Raw genomic sequence first — 27,902 nt, forward strand, 5'->3', positions numbered from 1 at the left:
TTACTCTAACTTGAAATTGGTCTAACTTTTCAAGGTTATTAATATTTAGTTAAAACCTGCTGTTACTATGAAAAGTATTAAAACTCAAAAGAATGATTGATATTGTTTTTTTCTGTTCAGTTCAATTCAGTCGCTCAGTCGTGTCCAACTCTTTGCGACCCCATGAATTGCAGCATGCCAGGCCTCCCTGTCCATCACCAACTCCCGGAGTTCACTCAGACTCGCATCCATCAAGTCAGTGATGCCATCCAGCCATCTAATCCTCGGTCGTCCCCTTCTCCTCCTGCCCACAATCCCTCCCAGCATCGAAGTCTTTTCCAGTGAGTCAACTCTTTGCATGAGGTGGCCAAAGTACTGGAGTTTCAGCTTTAGCATCATTCCTTCCAAAGAAATCCCAGGGCTAATCTCCTTCAGAATGGACTGGTTGGATCTCTTTGCAGTCCAAGAGACTCTCAAGAGTCTTCTCCAACACCACAGTTCAAAAGCATCCATTCTTCAGCGCTCAACCTTCTTCACAGTCCAACTCTCACATCCATACATGACCACTGGAAAAAACATAGCCTTGAGTAAACGGACTTTAGTCGGCAAAGTAATGTCTCTGCTTTTGAATATGCTATCTAGGTTGGTCATAATTTTTCTTCCAAGGAGTAAGCGTCTTTTAATTTCATGGCTGCAGTCACCATCTGCAGTGATTTTGGAGCCAAAAAAATAAAGTCTGACGCTGTTTCCACTGTTTCCCCATCTATTTCCCATGGAGTGATGGGATCGGATGCCATGATCTTCGTTTTCTGAATGTTGAGCTTTAAGCCAACTTTTTCACTCTCCTCTTTCACTTTCATCAAGAGGCTTTTTAGTTCCTCTTCACTTTCTGCCATAAGGGTGGTGTCATCTGCATATCTGAGGTGATTGATATTTCTCCTGGCAATCTTGATTCCAGCTTGTATTTCTTCCAGTCCAGCGTTTCTCATGATGTACTCTGCATATAAGTTAAATAAGCAGGGTGACAATATACAGTCGTGATGTACTCCTTTTCCTATTTGGAACCAGTCTGTTGTTCCATGTCCAGTTCTAACTGTTGCTTCCTGGCCTGCATACAGATTTCTCAAGAGGCAGGTCAGGTGGTCTGGTATTCCCATCTCTTTCAGAATTTTCCACAGTTTATTGTGATCCACACAGTCAAAGGCTTTGGCATAGTCAATAAAGCAGAAATGGATGTTTTTCTGGAACTCTCTTGCTTTTTCCATGATCCTTGATTTAATTTTCTGTGAAATTAGAGGAATTTCACTTCCTTATTATAGGATAAGGATAGGCTACCTGAGATAGGGCACTTAATAAACTAGTAATGATTGAATTAAGTTGTTAAGTTAAATTTCCTAAAAATGAAAATTAAATACACAAAGAACATAAATATGAGTAAGAAAAAAGAAGCCATTTTTTAGTCATAGTCCCAATTTTTCTTAATAGAATTTATTAATAGGATTCTAATCAATAATTCAGCTTCTAAAATTCACATAAAGAAGATTAAAATCAGCAAGTGCCTTATGTGAAATTAATATGGCACCATGCTTCTGTAATTAAAACTGGTAGAAATTGAGGTCTTTTAAATGACCTTTTCTTCTAAAATATAGAGGGAAAAAGCTGGATCCCTTAATAACCCTACAGATTATAAAGATCAGGTATTGATTTAAAGCAATGACATATGGCAAAATAAATGCTTCAATAGATCTGAAGCATTTAAAGTATTTTGCCATAATTTTTTTCCTCTATATTTTAGAATAAGATTTATGAATGACAGCATGGCATATTAATTGGAACTGTTGTTATGTACATTCCATATTCCTGGATTTGGATAAATGGTCTGTCTGATTTTAACCTGTGAGTTATGTATCTTCCCTTTATTTTGTTTATTAATAGAGATAGAAGTATTTCTACATACTATATGCAACACAATATATAAAAGATTATATATAACTGTAGCCAACATTTTAATAACTGTAAATGGAATATAACTATAAAAATTGTGAATCACTATGTTGTACATCTAAAACTGATACAGAGTTATAAATTTCTATCTCGATTTTAAACCAAAGGTTATATGTGGACATGAAAAGTCTAACCCCAGGCTGTTCAAAACAGGTTTAATCCCACTATGTTGTCTATAAAGACAAGGAAAACAGAAAATGAGAAAGTGGATCTATTCTGCCAAGGACTATAACAAATCATTGAATTGGTTTCTGAAGAGCTCTTGGAGTAAAGGAAAAAATGTAATAAATGTTCTATAGGCAGGCACGTGTTTTATTCCACTTAACCATAAAGTAAGACAATAAATATTTACATGTATGTATGTATGTATAGATATGGATGCCAACATGTTATATACCTCCACACACATATACATGCATAAATATGATACAACGCACACACATATATAAAAATCACAATTTTTTCAAGCATCAAAATTGAAAGGGAGGGATAGATAGAGGTAAAATGTTAATATAGTAGTTAATAACTACTATGTGATAGGTATTATAGAAAACATACATTATCTTCCTATTTAATATACAGAAGCCAAAACACTCCTTCTCTTGTTACTAATAAGATAAATAAGAAACACTACCAGACCTGCCATTTAATTCAAGATTGCCACAGGTACAAATTCCCTCAGAAATCTTGACTGTGTCTATGAATTTCCTCAATTATCACTAGGTCTTTGTTAAATAATAGAAATTTGGTTTTTGTTCTCTATCCTTGATACAGATATTCAAACATCAATTTGAATTGTGGGTTGTTTGTGAAAATATTAATATTATCAAAACATGAATATTTTAAATGGGAACAGTTATTATTAAATTAATATCTTTTATTTATTGAATACTCCCATGATCAGGTTTGCCAGTCTGAGTAAAAAAAGGGAAATTGGTTCCATCTTTAAGTATATATATAAGGGGGTCTTTCTGATTCAGGAGTTGAACTAAAGTCTCTTAAATCTCCTGCATTGGTAGGCAGGTTCTTTACCACCAGCGCTGCCTGGGAAGCCCTATACATAAATATATAGCTCAGTTGCTTCAGTTATGTCTGACTCTTTGCGACCTTATGGAGTGTAACCTACCAGGCTCCTCTGTCCATGGGATTCTCCATGCAAGAATACTAGAGTGGGTTTCCATGCCCTCCTCCAGAGGATCTTCCCCACCCAGGGTATGAATCCATGTTTCCTGCATTACAGGTGGATTCTTCACTGCTGGGCCACTAGGGAAGCCCATATATAAAAAAATATACTTAATAATTAAACAGAGAAGGCAGTGGCAATCCACTCCAGTACTCTTGCCTGGAAAATCCCATGGACGAAGGAGGCTGGTATGCTACAGTCCATGGGGTCACAAAGAGTTGGACACGACTGAGCGACTTCACTTTCACTTTTCACTTTAATGCATTGGAGAAGGAAATGGCAACCCACTCCAGTGTTCTTGCCTGGAGAATCCCAGGGACGGCGGAGCCTGATGGGCTGCCCTCTATGGGGTCGAACAGAGTCGGACATGACTGAAGCGACTTAGGAATAATTAAACATGTAGCATTTCACAAAGAAAATAATAAATCAGTCATGTGCTCACCATATTATTTGACTGTCATTTTTGCTTCAAACAGTAACTTTTGTTTTCTCCTTTCTTGAGAAGTTATCCTTATCTTCAAGTTAATGTTTCATTCCCATGCATATTTTAATATTTTTCTGTATATGAATGTATCCATAAACATTTAATATAGTTATATATTGTATACATCATCTAAAATTTGCTTTCACTCAAAATTGTTAGATTTATCTATGCTGATATGCATAATTTCATTCATTTCTACTCCTATATGGCATTCCCTCATATACATAAATGTGAATATATTTATCTAATTTTCTACTAATAGGCAATTGAGTTATATTAATTCAAATGAAAAATAGATACTAAACTGTAATAAATAGTCAAAATATTAAGATTTTAATATTTTAAATTTAAAATTTTAAAATATTAATTGTTTTAAAAATTATTTATTTTAATTGAAGGCTAATTATTTTACAATATTGTAGTGGCTTTGCTATACATTGACATGAATCAGCCATGGGTGTACATGTGTTCCCCATCCTGAACTCCCCTCCCACCTCCCTTCCCATCCCATCCCTCTGGGTTATCCCAGTGCAACATCCCTGAGCACCCTGTTTCATGCATCAAACCTGGACTGGTGATATGTTTCACATATGATAATATACATGTTTCAATGCTATTCTCTCAAATCATCCCACCCTCATCTTCTCCCACAGAGTCCAAAAGGCTGTTCTATACATCTGTGTCTCTTTTGCTGTCTCACATATAGGGTTATCATTACCATCTTTCTAAATTCCATATATATGTGTTAGTATACTGTATTGGTGTTTTTTTTTTCTGACTTACTTCACTCTGTATAATAGGCTCCAGTTTCATCCACCTCATCAGAACTGATTCAAATGTATTCTTTTTAATGGCTGAGTAATATTCCATTGTGCATATGTACCATAGCTTTCTTATCCACTCATCTGCCGATGGATATCTAGGTTGCTTCCATGTCCTGGCTGTTATAAACAGTGCTGCAATGAATATTAGGGTACAGGTTTCTCTTTCAATTCTGGTTTCCTCGGTGTGTATGCCCAGCAGTGGGATAGCTGGGTCATATGGCAGTTCTATTTCCAGTTTTTTAAGGAATCTCCACACTGTTTTCCATAGTGGCTATACTAGTTTGCATTCCCACCAACAGTGTAAGAGGGTTCCCTTTTCTCCACACCTTCTCCAGCATTTATTGTTTGTAGACTTTTGGATAGCAACCATTCTGACCGGCGTTAGATGGTACCTCATTGTAGTTTTGATTTGCACTGCTCTGATAATGAGTGATGTTAAGCATCTTTTCATGTGTTTGTTAGCCATCTGTATGTCTTATTTGGAGAAATGTCAGTTTAGTTCCTTGGCCCATTTTTTGATTGGGTAGTTTATTTTTCTGGAATTGAGCTACAGGAGTTTCTTGTATATTTTTGAGATTAATTCTTTGTCAATTGCTTCATTTGCTCTTATTCTCCCATTCTGAAGGTTGTCTTTTCACCTTGCTTAGAGTTTCCTTTGTTGTGCAGAAGCTTTTAAGTTTAATTAGGTCCCATTTGTTTATTTTTGCTTTTATTTCCAATATTCTGTGAGGTGGGTCATAGAGGATCCTGCTGTGATTTCAAGGAAGGCAATAGCACCCCACTCCAGTACTCTTGCCTGGAAAATCCCATGGACGGAGGAGCCTGGTAGGCTGCAGTCCATGAGGTTGCTAAGAGTTGGACACGACTGAGCAACTTTACTTTCACTTTTCACGTTCATGCATTGGAGAAGGAAATGGCAACCCACTCCAGTGTTCTTGCCTGGAGAATCCCAGGGATGGGGGAGCCTGGTGGACTGCCGTCTATGGGGTCGCACAGAGTCGGACACGACTGAAGCGACTTAGCAGCAGCAGCAGCTGTGATTTATGTCAGAGATTGTTTTGCCTATGTTCTCCTCTAGGAGTTTTATATTTTCTGGTCTTACATTTAGATCTTTAATCCATTTTGAGTTTATTTTTGTGTACGGTGTTAGAAAGTGTTCTAGTTTCATTCTTTTACAAGTGGTTGACCAGTTTTCCCAGCACCACGTGTTAAAGAGATTGTCTTTTCTCCATTGTATATTCTTGCCTCCTTAGTCAAAGATAAGGTGTCCATAGGTGCGTGGATTTATCTCTGGGCTTTCTATTTTGTTCCATTGATCTATATTTCTGTCTTTGTGCCAGTACCATACTGTCTTGATGACTATGGCTTTGTAGTAGAGCCTGAAGTCAGGCAGGTTGATTCCTCCAGTTCCATTCTTCTTTCTCAAGATTGCTTTGGTATTCGAAGTTTCTTGTATTTCCATGCAAATTGTGAAATTATTTGTTCTGGCTCTGTGAAAAATACCATTGGTAGCTTGATAGGGATTGCATTGAATCTATAGATTGCTTTGGGTAGTATACTCATTTTCACTATATTGATTCTTCTGATCCATGAACACAGTATATTTCTCCATCTATTTGTGTCCTCTTTGATTTCTTTCACCAGTGTTTTAAAGTTTTCTATATATAGGTCTTTTGTTTCTTTAGGTATATATATTCCTAAGTATTTTATTATTTTCATTGCAATGGTGAATGGAATTGTTTCCTTGATTTCTCTTTCTATTTTCTCATTATTAGTGTATAGGAATGCAAGGGATTTCTGTGTATTGATTTTATATCCTGCAACATTACTATATTCATTGATTAGCTCTAGTAATTTTCTTGTGGAGTCTTTAGGGTTTTCCATGTAGAGGATCATGTCATCAGCAAACAGTGAGAGTTTTACTTCTTCTTTTCCAATCTGGATTCCTTTTATTTCTTTTTCTCCTCTGATTGCTGTGGCCAAAACTCCCAAAACTATGTTGAATAGTAGTGGTGAGAGTGGGCACCCTTGTCTTGTTCCTGACTTCAGGGGAAATGCTTTTAATTTTTCACCATTCAGGATAATGTTTGCTGTGGGTTTGTCATATATGGCTTTTATTATGTTGAGGTATGTTCCTTCTATTCCTGCTTTCTGGAGAGTTTTTATCATAAATGGATGTTGAATTTTGTCAAAGGCTTTCTCTACATCTAGTGAGATAATCATATGGCTTTTATTTTTCAATTTGTTAATGTGGTGTATTACATTGATTGATTTGCAGATATTGAAGAATCCTTGCATCCCTGGGATAAAGCCCATTTGGTCATGATGTATGATCTTTTTAATTTGTTGTTGGATTCTGATTGCTGGAATTTTGTTAATGATTTTTGCATCTATGTTCATCAGTGATATTGGCCTGTAGTTTTCTTTTTTTGTGGCACCTTTGTAAGGTTTTGGTATTAGGGTGATGGTGGCCTCATAGAATGAGTTTGGAAGTTTACCTTCCTCTGCAGTTTTCTGGAAGAGTTTGAGTAGGATAGGTGTTAGCTCTTCTCTAAGTTTTTGGTAGACTTCAGCTGTGAAGCCGTTTGGACCTGGGCTTTTGTTTGCTGGAAGATTTCTGATTACAATTTCGATTTCTGTGCTTGTGATGGGTCTGTTAAGATTTTCTATTTCTTCCTGGTTCAGTTATGGAAAATTGTACTTTTCTAAGAATTTGTCCATTTCTTCCAAGTTGTCCCTTTTACTGGCATATAATTGCTGATAATAGTCTCTTATGATCCTTTGTATTTCTGTGTTGCAGATGACACAACACAGATGATCTGTCCATTTTCATTTCTAATTTTATTGATTTGATTTTTTTCCCTTTGTTTTTTGATGAGTCTGGCTAATGGTTTATCAATTTTATTTATCTTCTCAAAGAACCATCTTTTGCCTTTGTTAGTTTTTGCTATGGTCTCTTTCGTTTCTTTTGCATTTATTTCTGCCTTAATTTTTAAGATTTCTTTCCTTCTACTAACCCTGGGATTCTTCATTTCTTCCTTTTCTAGTTGCTTTAGGTGTAGAGTTAGGTTATTTATTTGACTTTTTTCTTGTTTCTTGATGTATGTCTGTATTGCTATGAACCTTCCCCTTAGCACTGCTTTTACAGTGTCTCACACTGGTTGGGTTGTGGTGCTTTCATTTTCTTTTGTTTCTATACAAAAAGGATTTTCACAACCTGGATAATCACGATGGTGTGATCACTCATCTAGAGCCAGACATCCTGGAATGTGAAGTCAAGGGGGCCTTAGAAAGCATCACTACGAACAAAGCTATGGAGGTGATGGAATTCCAGTAGAGCTATTTCAAATCCTGAAAGATGATGCTGTGAAAGTACTGTACTCAATATGCCAGCAAATTTGGAAAACTCAGCAGGGGCCACAGGACTGGAAAAGGCCAGTTTTCATTCCAATCCCATAGAAAGGTAATGCCAAAGAATGCTCAAACTACTACACAATTGCACTCATCTCACACACTAGTAAAGTAAGGCTTAAAATCCTCCAAGCCAGGCTTCAGCAAAACATGAACTGGTTCAAGCTGGTTTTAGAAAAGGCAGAGGAACCAGAGATCAAATTGCCAACATCCACTGGATCATGGAAAAAGCAAGAGAGTTCCAGAAAAACATCTATTCCTGCTTTATTGACTATGCCAAAGCCTTTGACTGTGTGGATCACAATAAACTGTGGAAAATTCTGAAAGAGATGGGAATCCCAGACCACCTGACCTGCGTCTTGAGAAATCTGTATGCATGCCAGGAAACAACAGTTAGAACTGGACATGGAACAACAGATTGGTTCCAAATAGGAAAAGGAGTCTGTCAGGCTGTATATTGACACCCTGCTTATTTAACTTCTATGCAGAGTACATAATGAGAAACGCTGGACTGGAAGAAACACAAGCTGGAATCAAGATTGCCGGGAGAAATATCAATCACCTCAGATATGCAGATGACACCACCCTTATGGCCGAAAGTGAAGAGGAACTAAAAAGCCTCTTGATGAAATGAAAGAGGAGAGTGAAAAAGTTGGCTTAAAGCTCAACATTCAGAAAATGAAGATCATGGCATCCGGTCCCATCACTCCATGGGAAATAGATGGAGAAACAGTGGAAACAGTGTCAGACTTTATTTTTTGGGGCTCCAAAATCACTGCAGATAGTGATTGCAGCCATGAAATTAAAAGACGTTTCCTCCTTGGAAGGAAAGTTATGACCAACCTAGATAGTATTTTGAAAAGCAGGAAGATTACTTTGCCGACTAAGGTCTGTCTAGTCAAGGCTATGATTTTTCCAGTGATCATGTATGGATGTGAGAGTTGGACTGTGAAGAAGGCTGAGCACTGAAGAATTGATGCCTTTCAACTGTCGTGCTGGAGATGACTCATGAGAGTCCCTTGGACTGCAAGGAGATCCAACCAGTTCATTCTGAAAGAGATCGGTCCTGGGATTTCTTTGGAAGGAATGATGCTAAAGCTGAAACTCCAGGACTTTGGCCACCTCATGCAAAGAGTTGACTCACTGGAAAAGAGTTTGATGCTGGGAGGGATTGGGGGCAGGAGGAGAAGGGGACGACAGAGGATGAGATGGCTGGATGGCATCACTGACTTGATGGATGTGAGTCTGAGTGAACTCCGAGAGTTGGTGATGGACCGGGAGGCCTGGTGTGCTGCGATTCATGGGGTTGCAAAGAGTCGGACACGACTGAGTGACTGAACTGAACTGAACTGGTGCATATTTTGATTTCATCTGTGATATGTTGGTTATTCAGAAGCGTGTTGTTCAGCCTCCATATGTTGGAATTTTTAATAGCTTTTCTCCTGTTCAGTTCAGTTCAGTCGCTCAGTGTCCGAGTCTTTGTGACCCCATGAATCGCAGCACACCAGGCCTCCCTGTCCATCACCAGCTCACTGACTTTACCCAAACTCATGTCCATCGAGTTGGTGATGCCATCCAGCCATCTCATCCTCTGTCGTCCCCTTCTCCTCCTGCCCCCAATCCCTCCCAGCATCAGTGTCTTTTCCAATGAGTCAACTCTTCGCATGAGGTGGCCAAAATATTGGAGTTTCAGCTTTAGCATCACTCCTTCCAGTGAACACCCAGGACTGATCTCCTTTAGGATGGACTGGTTGGATCACCTTGCAGTCCAAAAGACTCTCAAGAGTCTTCTCCAACACCACAGTTCAAAAGCATCAATTCTTTGGTGCTCAGCTTTCTCCACAGTCCAATCTCACATCCATACATGACCACTGGAAAAACCATAGCCTTGACTAGATGGACCTTTGTTGGCACTGTAATGTTCTACTTTTTAACATATCTAGATAAGTTGGTCATAACTTTCCTTCCAAGGAGTAAGTTTCTTTTAATTTCTTTGCTGCAATCACCATCTGCAGTGTTTTCAAGCCCCCCAAAATAAATTGTGACACTTTTTTCACTCTTTCATCATCTATTTCCCATGAAGTGATGGGACCAGATGACATGAGCTTCATTTTCTGAATGTTGAATTTTAAGCCAAATTTTTTACTCTCTGTCGTGAGCTATCATGAGGAACTCCACCTATGGCAAAGGTCATGAGGAAGGAGGCTTCAGCACATGCAAAGGTGGGATTGAGCCTCAGGAAACCCCCTGTTCCCAAGTATCTACCCCCCAAACCAGAGTCTGTCTTATGCTTTCACCTATACCTCTGACTTTACAGGGGGCTCTTCCCCATCACCATTTCTCTTGGAGAAGTAGTTAACTTGCAGCTCCAGTTAATAAAAATTCCTGGGCGTGACAAGAGTGTTTCAACTTACAAACTCCTCTGAAGGTTCTCTAGCCTGCCTGAGCAGGTTCTTCTGGCCACATGTGATTGTTTACAGCCTCCCAACCATGAGAGGCATGAGATGCTTTAAAAGTTTCTAAATACAAATTCTTTTGAGAAGTTACAAAATTATTAGTATAGTATTAGTGGGTTGATTAGAAATTATATTGGTGAAGGGTTTTTCATTTATTGAGCCAATATTTGCTGCTAAATCTCCATATTCCTTGCCCTTATAATGAATATAACTAGCATATAGGAGAAATAAGTATTAACCTTTAAGATTAATCGTGTTAAACCTTAGGCTAAGTAAATTCCTTTCTTGATTGTAACCCACTACACCCTCACCCTATAGGAATGCAACTTTATTTGGAGGGTGGCACCTGGTTTAAAAAAAAAATCACCCCTGGAAAAAATAAGTTTTCTGGTTGACTGACCATTATCAGAAAGGGCCATAAAATGTCAGCAGGCCTCATGGCCAGAAGATGATGTAAAACCCATAAGACCTTTGTATAATTTTATATGAAGCACCTGATTGTGACAAGGGTCAAGTCTGCTGACCCCCGCGTGACTCTGTATTCATCCCTATGTATAACAAAAAGTATATAAGCAAACCTGAAAAATAAAGAAATCAGATCAGTTTCTGGAAAGACTGATTCCCCCATGTCATTCTTTCTTTCCCCTTCTGGCTGAATTCCCATCTGGAACGTGAGTACTCACCAAGCCTGCTAATTTTGCCTGGGCTTCTAAGATCAGACCGGGGAGGCCTCAGTGCCTCCTCTCCTTCGCGAGAACGGAAAGACGCCTGTGGCCTATGTAGGTGGTGATTGATATTCCATGTAAACCAAGTTATTCAGCCTCTTTTTCTCCACTAATTTTCCTACTACGCTATTCTTTTCTAATCTCTCTTTATATCTGTAATTAAATAAGTTTTTTCCTAGGACTCCTATTCCATTTCCCCTTCAAATTATCCTGGATCCACTGGGGCTGGACTCTGGCAACTCTCCTCTTTCACTTATATCAAGAGGGTTTTAGTTCCTCTTCACTTTCTGCCATAAGGGTGGTGTCTGCATATCTGAGGTTATTGATATTTCTTCCGGCAATCTTGATTCCAGCTTGTTCTTCTTCCAGCCAGCGTTTCTCATGATGTACTCTGCATATAAGTTCAATAAGCAGGGTGACAATATACAGCCTTGACATACTCCTTTTCCTATTTGGAACCAGTCTGTTGTTCCATGTCCAGTTCTAACTGTTGCTTCCTGACCTGCATACAGGTGTCTCAAGAGGCAGGTCAGGTGGTCTGGTATGCCCATCTCTTTCAGAATTTTCCACAGTTTATTGTGATCCACACAGTCAAAGGCTTTGGCATAGTCAATAAAGCAGAAATAGATGTTCTTCTGGAACTCTCTTGCTTTTTCCATGATCCAGCAGATGTTGGCAATTTGATCTCTGGTTCCTCTGCCTTTTCTAAAACCAGCTTGAACATCTGGAAGTTCACGGTTCACGTATTGCTGAAGCCTGGCTTGGAGAATTTTGAGCATTACTTTACTGGTGTGTGAGATGAATGCAATTGTGTGGTAGTTTGAGCATTCTTTGGCATTGCCTTTCTTTGGGGTTGGAATGAAAACTGGCCTTTTCTAGTCTGTGGCCACTGCTGAGTTTTCCAAATTTGCTGGCATATTGAGTGCAGCACTTTCACAGCATCATCGTCCAGGATTTGAAATAGCTCCACTGGAATTCCATTACCTCCACTAGCTTTGTTCGAAGTGATGCTTTCTAAGGCCCCCTTGACTTCACATTCCAGGATATCTGGCTCTAGGTGAATGATCACACCATCGTGATTATCTGGGTCTTGGAAATCTTTTTTGTACAGTTCTATGTATTCTTGCCACCTCTTCTTAATATTTTTTGCTTCTGTTAGGTCCATACCATTTCTGTCCTTTATCGAGCCCATCTTTGCATAAAATGTTCCCTTAGTATCTCTAATTTTCTTGAAGAGATCTCTAGTCTTTTCCATTCTGTTGTTTTCCTCTATTTCTTTTCACTGATCACTGAGGAAGGCTTTCTTATCTCTCCTTGATATTATTTGAAATGCTGCATTCAGATACTTAGGGCGAACTTAATGACCTTACTTTAACTTAATTATCCTAGTAAAGACCGTGTCTCTAAATAAGGTCACTTTCAAAGACACTAAGGATTAGGACTTAAAGATATAAATTTCAGCCTTCCCAGGTGGCACTAGTGGTAAAGAATCTGCCCACCAATTCAGGAGACATAAGAAATGCAGGTTTGATCTCGGGGTCAGGAAGATGCCCTGGAGGAAGGCTTGGCAGCCCACTCCAGTATTCTTGTCTGGACAATCCCATGGACAGAGGAGCCTGATGGGTTACAGTCCTTAGGGTCACAAAGAGTTAGACACAACTGAAGTGACTGGACATGCATATGATTTCAGGGGACACACAATTCAACCAATAACACCTCTCTACCCTGGAGTATTGAAAGTTTGATGTAGTTTTCATCCACTTCAATGTACTCTTTAATGAACCTGTAACATTTTAGCAGCAACAATACATCTTGTGTATGAAAAAATTCTCTGAAAACCAAGTTATACCTGTTTGTTTAATTCTTTTTTTTTTCATGTGTGAAGTTAAAGTATGTATTTGGGGACAACAGCCAATTAATGTTATCAGGTTTATATGTCTCTAAAGGAAAATGAAAATTATTTTGAAGATCATAAGTTTATACATATATGTATCATTATTTTATTAGTCATAATATCAATGCTATATTACCAGCAAAATAAATTTTAAAATAGGTAAATTTGCTTTTTATTTCTAGATTCATAGTTTACAGTCAGGGAAAATGAAATTGCTGGATGGGTTTAAGCAGATGGTAAAAGAAGGTGGAATTCTTTCTCTTTGGCGAGGAAATGGTGTAAATGTTTTAAAAATTGCACCTGAGACAGCGCTCAAGGTTGGGACCTATGAACAGGTAAGATATTACTGTCTGTGGAATTTTAGAAGACAGATTTTAAATTTTAAAAATTTTATACTTTTGTGAGAGAAAACATAAAACATTGCTGGAGTGTACTCAAGCAATAGATGTGAATTTAAATATAAGTGACTTTAGTTATTCTTATTTATTTTTGATATTTTCATATTGCTTTTGTTTGCAAGAGATAGTCCCTGGACCATATTATAACTGTAACATAATCTATTCTATTGTCTATTAGTAGTTCTTTTAATTTCAGTTTCCCCACGTGAGAGACCCTCAAAAAACATTTCAGTATTGTTTTTACTTTTAATAATGTGAATATTTCTTTTAAAATTTGTTAATCTGAAAAAGAAACAAAAACAAAACAAAAAACATTGTTCATCTGATTTAGGATTTTACTTTTGCTCAAATAATTCACTTTGAGATGAGCTGTATTTATTTTCAAGTAATATAAATTATTAGCATCACATTAGAGTCTGAGTACACTGTGCATCCCCAGTTTTCCATTTTCAATGTAAATCTTATAGTAATTTTTTTCTTTAAACATTTAATAATACATAGCATTAATTTGCTTCTTTGGTAGAACCTTGGTTTACAAAGTCAGAGGAACTCAAAATTTTAAGAAAAGATCAAAAATAAATACTATCCTTTCTCAACCCAAATTGTTTAAAAGCAAATGGATGGTTGTATAGGACACTAGACTTACTTGTAATGCACATCTTAAAAACATACATCACTTATATAAATTGGGATTTGCTTACTCATTCAAGAAATGTTTCTTTCAGCAACAGATGTTTCTTGAGCATTTAATGTGTTCTAGATCTTATTCGAGGTTCTGGGGATACAGCAGCAAACAAATCAGATGTTGATAAATGCCATGGAGAAAACAGATGATAGAAACTGGAGACAGTCAGAACTGACAACTCTTTCAAGGAGTTTTTCTATGAGTGGTAACTATAGGAAGATGTGGGATAGAGAATTTTCTAAAAATGGAAGAAGCAACAGCATGTTTGTATACTTAGGAGAAAGATCCAGTAAAGAGGGGAACATTAATGACAGGATGGAGGAGAGAGTAGCGCAAGTAATATAAATTATTACTATCCTTGAGTCTCTGAGAGGGTGAAAGAAGATGGGAACTAGTGCTCATGGAAGGGTTTGGCCTTGGGTAGGCACTTCATCCATAGTTCGAGGAGAAGCTCTACTATGTGTGCGCAGATGCAAGTGGGTTTCTTCAAATTAGGGTCTCTTTAAATTGCTGCCAGGAAGGCATTTTAGTATTCATAATAGTTTTTAAAATGATAGTTGACTGACCTAAACTTGACATTCTCTTTCTTCAAAGTTTCTAAAGCAGTGAATCATAGCCAGTCAGGTCCACAGTCTCATATTGTTCAAGTATTATGATACTTGACGATTTGATGCTTTTCTTTCTACTAGTACCTCATCCCAAGCCACTCTGGCTAAAAATCTTAGTAATGGTAATGCCACAGCATACCATAACTTACCATCATCCCATTTACCACTAGTAATCATGTGTTTGTTGCCTATGACTGGTGAGTGATTCAGTTCTAATAATATGAGCAGGCTTACCTTCTAGCAACACATTTTAAAAAACCAGCAGTTGATTTTTGTTGATTTTAGCAATTGATTTCCTGTTTTCAATTTCATTGATTTCTATTCTAATTATTATTATTACTTTTCTTCTGCTTACCCTTGGCCTGATTTGCTCTTCTTTTTCTATTTTCCTAAGGTGGAAACTTGTTCATTTTTATCTTTCTTCTAATGTATACATTCAAAACTGTAAACTTCCCCTTAAGTACTGCTTCCCACTAATTTTGATAGTGTTTTTATTTTAATTTAGTTAAAATATTTTAAAATTTCTCTTGAGATTTCTTCTTTGACCAGTGTGTTACTTAAAAGAAGCATTTTGTTTAATCGCCACATATTTTGGTATTTTCCAATTATTTTTCTATCATTAATTTCTAGTTTAATTCCTTTGTGGTCTGAGAAGCAGACATTGTTTGATTTCTGTTCTTTTAAATTTGTTAAGGTCTGTTTTATGGTCCAAAATATGGTCTGTCTTGGTGAGTGTTCCATGTGTTCTTGAGAAAAATGTGTAGTCTGCTGTTGTTGGATGAAGTAGTCAATGGATGTCTGTTATTTCCAGTTTAGTTATGGTGTTATTTAGTTTAGCTATATTATTACTGATATTCTGTCCACTGGAAATGTCCATTTATAATAGAAGATGTTGAAATCTCCAACTATTATAATACATTCATCTATATCTCTTTGCAATTCTATCAGGACTATTATTTAAGGACTAATATGTCATTTTGTAGAATTGACCCCTTTATCTTTATCCCTGATAACTTTCCTTGCTCTGAAGTCAGCTCTATCTGAAATTAATATCACTACTCCCACTTTATTTTGATTACTGTTGGCATGGTATATTTTTCTCCACTCATTTGCATTTAACATATGTGTCTTTAAAGTTGATTTCTTGTAGCCAACATACATTTGGATTTTGGTTTTGATCCACTCTGACAGTCTTTAATTGGTAGGTAGGACCACTTTTGAAGTGGTACCAAATGTTTAGGTTTGGATTGACCCAGAGGTGAATTGGAATTCATTGGAAGGACTGATGCAGTAAGACACAGAAGGAAGAAAAGCCAATGTAAGTGTACATAAATGAGGGTTAAGCTGTAGGTGGTAGGGGCTTGATTCTGCCAGAACTTGTAAGAAGTGGACAGAGTAGTCCCCAGGATTATCTGTCTGAGGAGAGGAGCTAAGGCATTTATCTACCAATTTATTGTTGTTCAATTGCTAAGTTGTGACCAACTCTGCAACCCCATGGACTACATGATGCCTGCCAGACCCCTCTGTCCATGGGATTTCCCAGGCAAGAATACTAGAGTGGGTTGCCTTTTCCTTCTCCAGGGGCTGTTCCAGACCCCAAGGATGGAAGCCGTGTCTCCTTCATTGGCATGTGAGTTCTTTACTGCTGAGCCACAAGGGAAGCCCTTACCAGTTCCTATCCCCATTTATATGAAGAATGATCTTAGGACTTTAACTTTCCAGACTTCTAGGTTCAACAGGCTCCCATAGCTTTTCAGAAGACCCTAAGGCAGGAAAACAGAGAGATGAGAGGCTTTTTCTTTAGATGGGATTCTGCCACTGTTGCTGTTGTTCAGTCACTCAGTCATGTCCAACTCTTTGCAACCTCATGGTCTGCAGCATGCCAGGCTTCCCCGTTCTTCACCATCTCACAGAGTTTGTCCAAACTCATGTCCATTGAGTTGGTGATGCCATCCAACCAACTTGTCCTCTGTTGTCTCCTGCTCTTTCCCAGCATCAGGGTCTTTTCTAATGAGTAAGCTCTTTGCCTCAGGTAGCCAATGTTAGGAGCTTCAACTTTAGCATCAGTCCTTCCAATGAACACCTAGGACTGATTTCCTTTAGGATTTTCTGGTTTGATCTCTTTGCAATCCAAGGGACTCTCAAGAATCTTCTCCAACACCACAGTTCTAAAGCATCAATTCTTCAGTGCTCAGCCTTCTTTATGGTCCAACTTTCACATCCATACATGACTCCTGGAAAAACCATATCTTTGACTAGATGGACCTTTGTTGCAAAGTAATGTCTCTGCTTTTTAATACGTTGTCATAGCTTTTCTTCCAAGCAGCAAGTGTCTTTTAATTTCATGGCTGCAGTTGCCATCCACGTGATTTTGGAGCCTCCCCAAAACAAGTTTCCGTTGTTTGCCCATCTATTTGCCATGAAGTGATGGAACTGGATGCCATGATTTTAGTTTTTTGAATGTTGAGTTTTAAGCCAGCTTTTTACTCTCCTCTTTCACCTTCATCAAGAGGCTTTTTAGTTCGTCTTCACTTTCTGCCATTGGGGTGGTGTCATCTGCATACCTGAGGTTATTGATATTTCTCCCAGCAATCTTGATTCCAGCTTGTGCTTCATCCAGCCCAGCATTCTGCATGGTGTATTCTGAATAGAAGTTAAATAAGCTGGATGACAATATACAGCCTTGACATATTCCTTTCCCAATTTTGAACCAGTCTGTTGCTACATGTTTTATTCTGTTGCTTCTTGACCTCAGATTTCTCAGAAAACAGTAAGGTGATCTGCTATTCCCATCTCTTTAATAATTTTTCACAACTTGTTGTGAGCTACACAGAGGCTTTAGCATAGTCAGTGAAGCAGAAATAGATGTTTTTGTTTTTGAATTCTCTAGCTTTTTCTGTGATCCAACGAATGTTGGTAATTTGATCTCTGGCTCCTCTGCCTTTTCTAAATCCAGCTCATACATCTAGAAGTTCTTGGTTCATGTACTGTTGAAGCCTGGCTTGAAGGATTTTGAGCATTACCTTGCTAGCATGTGAAATGAATGCAATTGTGTGGTAGTTTGAACATTGTTTGGCATTGCCCTTCTTTGGGATTGAAATGAAAACTGACCTTTTCCAGTTCTGTGGCCATCGTTGAGTTTTCCAAATGCAGCACTTTCACAGCATCATCTTTTAGTATTTGAAATAGCTCACATGGAATTCCATCACCTCCTCTAGCTTTGTAGTGATGCTTTCTAAGGCCAACTTGACTTCGCACCCAGGACGTCTGGCTCTGGGTGAGTGATCACACCGTCATGGTTATCTGGGTCATTAAGATCTTTTTTGTATAGTTCTTCTGTGTATTCTTGCCACCTCTTCTTAGTATCTTCTGCTTCTGTTAGATCCATACTATTCCTGTTCTTTATTGCACCCATCTCTGCATAAAATGTTTCCTTTATATCTCTAATTTTCTTGAAGAGATCTCTAGTCTTCCCCATTCTGTTGTTTTCCTCTATTTCTTTGCATTGTTCACTTAAGAAGGCTTTCTTATCTTTACTTGCTGTTCTTTGGAACTCTGCATTCAGATGGGTATATCTTTCCTTTTCTCCTTTGCCCTTGTCTTCTCTTCTTTTCTCAGATGTTTGTAAAGCCTCCTCAGACAATCATTCGCCTGTGAGTCTATACAAAACTGTCCAGATATGATGGAGGCTTCTGGAAATGTCTGCCATGGCCAGCTATCTGCCTGCTTATGTTTGAGGGCCTCAGAGTTGCATTAGAGATCAATAAAAACACAGGATTTTATAGGCTATGATCATGGGCTTTCTAGCAATATAGTTCTTTCAATACTTCTTATACTTCTTGTCTGTCTGTTTCCAGTCAGTACCATGCAAAGTAACAGACCCAAAAATATTTTTCCTGATATTTTATTTTCCAGTTCCTATGCTCAGTCATTCCTTCTCTTTGTCATTTTTTATAGTATGCTATGTTGATGTTAACTGAAATAATAGCCTGACAGATGACAACACCCTTGATGTGATTTTTGTAGATAAGTTCTTTAGGACAGTCTCATTACCAGCTTCTGTGCTGGTAACTTTCCCTACTTGGAAGTTCCACATTCCTTGACTGTTATGTCAGGCAGTGACAACTCCCTTTGCAGAGCTCTATTTCCTTCCATCTGTGCTTACAAACTAGCTTTTGAGAAGGCCTTAAGGCAGATAGGCAGAGAGAATGCCTGTCTCACAGATCTTGCTAAAAGCATTAAGGAACAGGCAGTACTGTCCAGCATTCTGAGGTTTTACAGTTAGTTTTCCTGTAACTTCAGGCTCAAAAAGCACATGGTCTTCCTTCTAAGTTATCACAGGAGGTAATTTTATCAGGCATTTCCACAGAGCATTAAAAAGATCATCACCTTCTTAGACTGTAATATCTGTATCTTAATAATAAAGCCATTGCTACATATTTTAGGTTTTAGTTATGGCATCACCATTCATCTAGTAATCAATTTTTGTACTCTTTAGGTTTCTTTCTAAGATGTTTTAACAAAGGGAGTTCAAAATACAATAGCTTAAGTAAGATAGAAGCATGTGGTCTGTGGCTAGCTGTACAACTCTGCCATCTTCAATATATGTGTTCCAAGGCTTCACCTGTCTTTGCCATTTCCCAGGTGGAGGTAAAAGGAGTTTAGGATAGTTTAGTTTAAGGAGCTGTCTCAGAATTTCCACATTTAACTTCCCCTCACATCTCATTAGCCAAAATTAATCATTTAAACATACAGTCTATTGCAAGGAAGAAGAGGAAAATATAGTTTCTAGCTGAGTCAGCTGTGTTACACTAAATGGAAGAAAAAGACAAAGGGTATTGGGAACAAATAAGACTAGGAATAGATAGTACTAGGCTTCCCAGGTGGTGCTAGTGGCAAAGAACCCACCTGCCAATGAAGGAGCCGTAAAAGATGCAGGTTCAATCCCTGGGTCAGGAAAATACCCTCTAGGAGGAAATGACAACCCATTCCAGTACTCTTGCCTGGAGAATCCCATAGACAGAGAAGCCTGGCAGGCTAGAGTCCATAGGGTCACAGAGTCAGACACGACTGAAGTGACTTAGCACACACACGTGGGAACAGATAGCAGTCTCTAACATGTTAAGTGAACCATCACACTTTCTGATGGAGAGTTACTGATTTGAGGACCAGAGAGTTAGTTCCTAGAGAGTGGCTGAATCATGTTGATGAAAGATCATCAGAAGAGGCAAATGGAAAAACATTTTGCCTAGGAAGTAACAAGATAATCTGCTTGCTGAGGTTATCTTGGATCCTAAATGACTTTCCAGTTTCAATTTCATGAAACTTAGTTTAGTCCCTGTGAAGCCTGACCTTTACACTGATATTTCTGTTTTCCTTATTTCCACATGTAATTCAATAATCTCTCTGTTATTAAGGTAACAAAAAACCTCTCACATAAAGTTACTATTCCTGATTATCTACTATCCAAAAATATGAAGTGTGTTCCATGTGTAAGGGGTGGGGCTAAAAAGAGGTAAGAGAATACAGTTCCTTTGTGTTATTTGCATGCCTTTTATGAAATGCTGAATTCATGAATAGCTAACTTATTCTGCAGAATAAAAGAGGAAAAGGAGGCCAAAATAGAGGGGTCTTACTTATTATCTCAGACAATTAATTGCATAAAATTAAAATCAGATGTTCTACTAGATATTCCACTAGATATTCAAATGTTGGGTGTCTGAAATACTTTTTTCAAATAATTGTTACTAATATTAATGTTATAAACAAAGAAACAATGTATATTCCATTTCAGTAATTTTATACATTTTAATTTTTTATTTATACAGTATAAGAAATGGCTTAGTTCGGATGGTGCTAAAATAGGAATTATTGAAAGACTTATATCTGGTTCATTGGCTGGTGCAACTGCACAGACCTGTATTTACCCTATGGAGGTATGTACTATTATAAAATTTTAACTAAAGGGATGTTTTTAATGATAACTTTAATTAAAAAAATAAGTGAATCACAGATCAGTATTTTATGCAATAAATAGCATTATAGCTATAAGATGTGTCTCACATGAAGTGTCAGTTGCCCTTAGTAACTGTCAGTTGCCCAGTCTTTTTTGGTTTAGGATAAAATTAGTATTGTACTGTGAAAGTGAAAATGAAGTTGCTCAGTTGTGCCTGACTCTTTGTCAATCCCATGGACTGAAGACTACTAGGCTTCTCTGTCCATGGGATTTTCCAGGCAAGAGTACTGGAGTGGGTTGCCATTTCCTTCTCCAGGGGATCTTCCTGACCCAGGGATTGAACCCAGGTTGTCTGCATTGCAGGCAGACGCTTTACCCTCTGAGCCGCCAGGGAACTAAGAAGATAAATAATTTGATTTCTCCAATTAATTGATAGAATCACTTATTCATTAATAAAATCAAATTTGTATTGAACAACCACAAACTTTAAAGTACTTCTCTGGATCCAGAGTTGAATCAGACAGGCATTTTGGTCATGGAGCTTATTATAGTCCAGAAGGGGAGATAGAATATGTACATCAGTAATGATGAAAAGTGAAAGTGGAAGTTGCTTAGTCGTGTCCAACTCTTTGCAACCCCAAGAACTATACAGTCCATGGAATTCTCCAGCACAGAATACTGGAGTGGGTCCAAATATAAATATAAATTCTAGAAGGGAGGTCAATACCAAGTATTATGAAAATTCAGAAGGGAGATATTATCCCAGTTAATGAATTTCATGAAGGACATGAGTTGAATGTGTGAGTTTGACTTAGAATTTCGATGTTTGGAGATGATGAGGAAGTGGATTTTAGGTGTAAATAACAACTTGAGCAAAGGAATAGGGGTTAAGAGCAGATATTCAGGTGTACATAGGATAATACTATAAATAATGGGCTGGGACCAGATCAAAATGGCTTATCAATGCAACCTAAGAAATTTAGTTTTAATTTCTTAAAAAATAAGAGCCATTAAAGACTTTTGAGCTTGAAGTATAATCCTGGTAAAGTTTTTTAGAGGAGCAGAGACTAGAGAAATGAGATGACTAGATACAAGATGTTGCTATCATTCAGAGAAGTGACAATAAGGACTTGACATATGATACTGACTAGGAGAAATTGACTCACATTAGAACAGTCATAAGAACCGATCACTTGAGAAATGGAAAACAGAAGAAAGGGAAAGGAAGATGGCAAAGTTCTGTCTGGGTTCTGTGCCCAAATGTTTAGGAGAGTTATGTCTGAGTTAGGTCTCTAACAGAGGTACAGAACGGAGGAAGTGAGCCAGACTCTGAAAGATGATGAGTTCAGGTTTGCCTGTATTTGAGTTATTGGTGGGCAACTGAGTTATGATTTTCTACAGGCAGTTGCAAATATAATACTAAGACTTGAGAGATTTCAAGTCTTGATGTGTCATCTGTGAAGAAGTGTTAGTGAAAGCCTTGAAATTGGTTAGAAATAAGTCATAATTTTATTTTTAACTTTTGAGAAAATCTTAGTTTAGAGAATGAAAGGAGCAAAAAACATGCCAGGGAAGCAGACAGAAAAAATTTACTTGGGTAAGAAGAGAGTGCATTGCCCTGGAGAAGGCAAAGAGTTTTAAGAATGGGATTATCCAGTGTTGGGTCCTGCAGAGAAGTTCGTACAGAGGGCTTCCAACTGACTACTCAGAGGAAGCTCCATCAAGATACACAGTTGCCCAATCAAGACAAAGTTTGTGTTTTTCTTGTCTTGGATATTTTAGAGGGCCATTTCTCCAAGTATATCTGTGTGTGTGCATGTTAAGTCACTTCAGTTGTGTCTGACTCTTTGCAACCCTATGAGCCAGAGCTGGCCAGGCTCCTCTGTCCATGGGATTCTCCAGACAAGAGTACTGGAGTGGGTTGCCATTTCCTTCTTTAAGAAGTGTATCTGGAACTCCCTTAAATTAGATTAATAGCAATTAAAAGGACAATAAGTGAAGTTCTATCAGAAGAATTACTATAAACATAGGAAGATGGATCACAGACAGCCTACAAGAGGCTATATTGTCTTCATAACCCATGTTATGTTATTACTTTATGAGCACAAAGTGAACCCAAGTTATATTAAATTAGTTTATAGACCCTGTTTTTAACCATAGTTCCCAGAGTATGTATTTTTAACATATTATAGAATGTTTTTTCCATACTTGTTCACTTTACCATGACCATATACTTTTGTAAAATTTGAATTTTGACTATAGCTGCTTTATTTTGGGCTTCCCTGGTAGCTCAGACAATAAAGAATCTGCGTGCAACGCGGGAGACCAGGTTCGATCCCTGGGTCGGAAAGATCCCCTGGAGAAGGGAATGACTACCACCTTCAGTATTCTTGTCTAGAAAATCTTATTGCTTTATCTTAAATCAATAATGTTATCTCAGTTGGTTTGATTTAGAATATGTTTCCTTATAGCACATGAAAGGTGTTTGAGTGGGTATATCAATTAAAGCCACAAATGCTTAATTATATTTTCCTGTTTAAATAATTTTAAAAAACCTCCGTACTGTAACAGTTGTTTATAATTAAGGGTTAGCAAAAAGTTAAAATTATATTTGAGATTGCTTTCTTTTTTTATTTCTATGATAATTAGCAAACATCATGACCTAATACAGTTTAATCGATTGCTAGGTAAGTTGAGTGAATCTGATCAATATATTTATATTGTATTCTTTCACATTTAGGTTATAAAGACCAGGCTGGCTGTAGGTAAAACTGGACAGTACTCAGGGATTATTGATTGTGGCAAGCAGCTTCTGAAGCAAGAAGGTGCTAGAGCCTTTTTCAAAGGTTATATTCCTAACTTGCTAGGAATTATACCTTATGCAGGCATAGATCTTTGTGTTTATGAGGTGAGCTTATTCTTATAACATGATGTTTTGTGTTAGATTTGAAAATTTGATTCAATACTAGTTTTTATTCTAAAAATCTGGCTATAAATGACTTTTGATGAAATAGCTTCCAACCAAGAAGTGAACTGAATTGTTTTATTTGGCTTTTCTTTTTATATGTTAGTTGTCTGCTAGTCTAGTAATAATTTTTTGTTTTGTACTTTTTTGTTTGAATTAGTTTTTGGTAATAATAAAGGAAGACCTTTCTGTGAAGCCACTGTCATCTTGATAGCAAAATCAAACATACTACAAAAAAAGAAAATTGCAAGCCAGTGTCTTTGATGAATATAGATACAAAAATGCTCAACACATTTTTGTTACAAATCCAAACACATTTTGTTGCAAACCCAGCAACACAGAAAAAAGATCACACACCACAACCAAGTTGGATCCATCCCTGGGTCAGACAGATGGTTCAGCATACACAAATCAATCAGTGTGATACAGCGCATCAACAAAAGAAAAGATGAAAACCACATGATCATCTCAATAAATGCAGAAAAAGCATTTGATAAAATTCAACATCCATTCATGATAGCATCTCTCACCAAAAGGGTATAGAGGGAATATTTATGACAAACCCACAGCAATATAATACTCAACAGTGAAAGCTATTATAAAAGCCTTCTTTCTAAATTCTGAAACAAAACAAGGATTGCCCACTCTCACCATTTCTATTCAACATATTATTAGAAATCCTAGTCACAACAATCAAACAACAAAAAACACCTAAAAGATATGGAGATTGGAAGGGAAAAGGTAAAATTGTCATTATATGCAAATGACGGGATACTCTATATAGAAAACCCTAAAGACTCCACACAAAAACTACTAGAAATGATTAATTCAGCAAGGTAGCTGGTACAAGATTAACACTCAGAAAGCGTTCAATTTCTTTACACTAACAATGAAATATTAAAAAAAGAAAGTTAAAAAAATTCCTGTTTAAAATTGGGGTCAAAAAACCCTAGAAATAAACCTAACCAAGGTGGTGAAAGACCTGTACACTGAGAAATATAAATTATTGATAAAGGAAGCTGAAGATGATTTAAAAACTGGAAAGATATCTTGGATTGGAAAAATCAATATTGTTAAACTGGTCATAGTACACAATGCTATCTACAGATTTAATGCAATCCCTATCAAATTACACATGACATTTTTCACAGAACTAGAACAAATAATACTAAAATTTATATGGAACAGAAAAGGCTCATAACTGCATAAGCAATACTGAAGAAAAAGAATAAAGTGGAGGCATAACCCTCCTAGACTTCAGACAATACTACAAAATTTACAGTAACCAAAAAGTGTGTCATTGGCACAAAAACGTATATATCTAGATCAGTTGAACAGTAGAGAGCCCAGAAATAAACACACACACCTGTGATCAGTTAATCTTTGACAAAGGAGAAAGGGATATACAATGGAGAAAATACAGCCTCTTCAGCAAGTCTTGTTGGCAAAGCTGGACAGCCTCATGTAAATCAATGAAGTTAGGACACTTCCTCACAGCATATACAAAAATAAACCAAAGTGGCCTAAAGAGTTAGATATAATACATGAGCCCATAAAACTCGTAGAAGAGGACATAGCAAAACATTCTTGGACATAAATCATACCAATATTTTGCTTTAAACTTTTTTTATTTTATATTGTAGGTTTGTTGATTTATAATGTGTTGGTTTCTGGTGTACATCAAAGTGATTCAATTATACATTTACCCATATCCCTTCTTTTTCAATTCTTTTCCCAGTAGAATTCCCTGTGCTATACATTAGGTCCTTGTTGATCTTTTATCTAGTAGTGTGCATACTTTATCTATGATTCTTTAGTAGTTAGTTGTGATTTTGATGTTTTCCTAAGAGAAGGTGAGCTCAAGTCCTTCTATTCCACCATCTTATTTCCCTTCCTGTACCAATGTTTTCTTAAATGAGTCTCCTAAGACAGAAGAAATTAAAGCAAAAATAAGCAAATGGGAAATACTTTTGCACAGAAAAGGAAACTGTAAACAAAATGAAAGTACATCCTACAGAATGAGAGAAAATATTTGCAAACAATGCAACTGACAAAGGCATAATTTCTAAAAGGTAAAAATACCTCAGTATCAAAAAAGAAAAGAAAAACAACAACAAAAAACTCAACCAAAAAATGGACAGAAGTCCTAAAGAGACACTTTTCCAAAGAAGAGGAACTAAAGATCTTGATGAAAGTGAAAGGGAGAGTGAAAAAGCTGGCTTAAAACTCAACAATCAAAAAACTAAGATCAAGGCGTCCGGTCCCATCACTTCATGGCATCTGGTCCCATCACTTAATGCCAAATAGATGGGGAAACAATGGAAACAGTGAAAAACTTTATTTTCTTTCTACCATTAGGGTGGTGTAATCTGCATATCTGAGGTTATTGATATTTCTCCTGGCAGTCTTGATCCAGCTTGTGCTTCATCCAGCCCAGAATTTCACATGAGGTACTCTGCATAAAAGTTAAATAAGCAGGGTGACAATATACAGCCTTGACATACTCCTTTCTCAGTTTGGAACCAGTCCTTTGTTCCATGTCCAGTTCTAACTGTTGCTTCTTGACCTGCATATAGATTTCTCAGGAGGCAGATAAGATGGTCTGGTATTTCCATCTCTTTAAGAATTTTCCACAGTTTGTTGTGTTCCACACAGTCAAAGGCTTTAGTGTAGTCAATGAAGCAGAAGTAGATGTTTTTCTGGAATCTCTTGCTTTTTCTCTCAACTTATGTTGGCAATTTGATCACTTATATGTGGAATCTAAAAAATAGTATAAATGATTTAATTTACAAAACAGAAACAGACTCAGAGACACATAAAATAAACATATGGTTTATTTGATTACCAAAGGGGAAGTGGCTGCAAATTAGGAGCATAGAATTAGCAAATACACATTGCTGTATATAAAATAGATAAACAAGAATTTACTGTATGGCACAGGGAACTATATTCAGTATATCTTATCTAGTAGAAAAGAATCTGAAAATTTATATATATACAAAACTCGGATGTACACCTGAAACTAACACAATATTATAACTCAACTATAGTTTAATTTTAAAAAGAAAGAACAATAAAACCCCCAAACTGAGCTGATTATACTCCAGAGCTATTTGTGGCGATTACTCAAATTCTAAATATTCTACTCTAAACTTATCACTTCATTTTTCTTACTTAGGAATTTACTCTTTATGATTGTCTCATAGTTTTCTATTGCACCAGTTACTTTAAACTTGAAACACCTCTATGAAGAAGAATTAAGCTGACATCTGACATTTACTGTGAATTATAAGTAACACTGATTGCTGAGGAAGACTTTCTTATCTCTCCTTGCTGTTCTTCGGAACTCTGCATTCAGATGCTTATATCTTTCCTTTTCTCCTTTGCTTTTCGCTTCTCTACCTTTCACAGCTATTTGTAAGGCCTCCTCAGACAGCCATTTTGCTTTTTTGCATTTCTTTTCCATGGGGATGGTCTTGATCCCTGTCTCCTGTACAATGTCACGAACCTCCGTCCATAGTTCATCAGGCACTCTATCATCAGATCTAGTCCCTTAAATTTATTTCTCACTTCCACTGTATAATCATAAGGGATTTGATTTAGGTCATACCTGAATTGTCTAGTGGTTTTCCCCACTTTCTTCAATTTAACTCTGAATTTGGCAATAAAAAGTTCATGATCTGAATCACAGTCAACTCCCGGTCCTGTTTTTGCTGACTGTATAGAGCTTCTCCATCTTTGGCTGCAAAGAATATAATCAATCTGATTTTGGTGTTGACCATCTGGTGATGTCCATGTATAGAGTCTTCTATTGTGTTGTTGAAGAGGGTGTTTGCTATGACGAGTGTGTTCTCTTGGCAAAACTCTATTAGCCTTTGCCCTGCTTCTTTCTGTACTCCAAGGCCAAATTTGCTTGTTACTCCAGGTATTTCTTGACTTCCTAACTTTCATTCCAGTCCCCTATAATGAAAAGGACATCTTTTTTGGGTGTTAGTTCTAAAAGGTCTTGTAGGTCTTCATAGAACCATTCAACTTCAGCTTCTTCAGCATTACTAGTTGGGGCATAGGCTTGGATTACCATGATATTGAATGGTTTGCCTTGGAAACGAACAGAGATCATTCTGTCGTTTTTCAAATTGCATCCAAGTACTGCCTTTTGGACTCTTTTGTTGACTATGATGGCTACTCCATTTCTTCTGAGGGATTCCTGTCCACAGTAGTAGATATAATGGTCATTTGAGTTAAATTCACCCATTCCAGTCCTTTTTAATTCTCTGATTCCTAGAATGTCGACGTTCACTCTTGCCATCTCCTGTTTGACCACTTTCAA

At 37.2% G+C, this 27,902-nt stretch overlaps 1 protein-coding gene across 1 annotated transcript in view; it reads left to right on the forward strand.

The window, feature by feature from the left end:
* LOC138069452 (mitochondrial adenyl nucleotide antiporter SLC25A24-like) overlaps positions 1–27,902 on the forward strand; it is a 100,789-nt gene that overhangs the window by 65,185 nt on the left and 7,702 nt on the right. The window contains 3 exon segments of the mRNA XM_068960752.1: positions 13,143–13,295; positions 20,480–20,587; positions 23,348–23,515. Coding sequence (XP_068816853.1) covers positions 13,143–13,295; positions 20,480–20,587; positions 23,348–23,515 — 429 coding nt within the window.

The sequence above is a fragment of the Capricornis sumatraensis genome, chromosome 2 (assembly GCF_032405125.1).
Source record: "Capricornis sumatraensis isolate serow.1 chromosome 2, serow.2, whole genome shotgun sequence".
Classification (NCBI taxonomy): domain Eukaryota; kingdom Metazoa; phylum Chordata; class Mammalia; order Artiodactyla; family Bovidae; genus Capricornis; species Capricornis sumatraensis.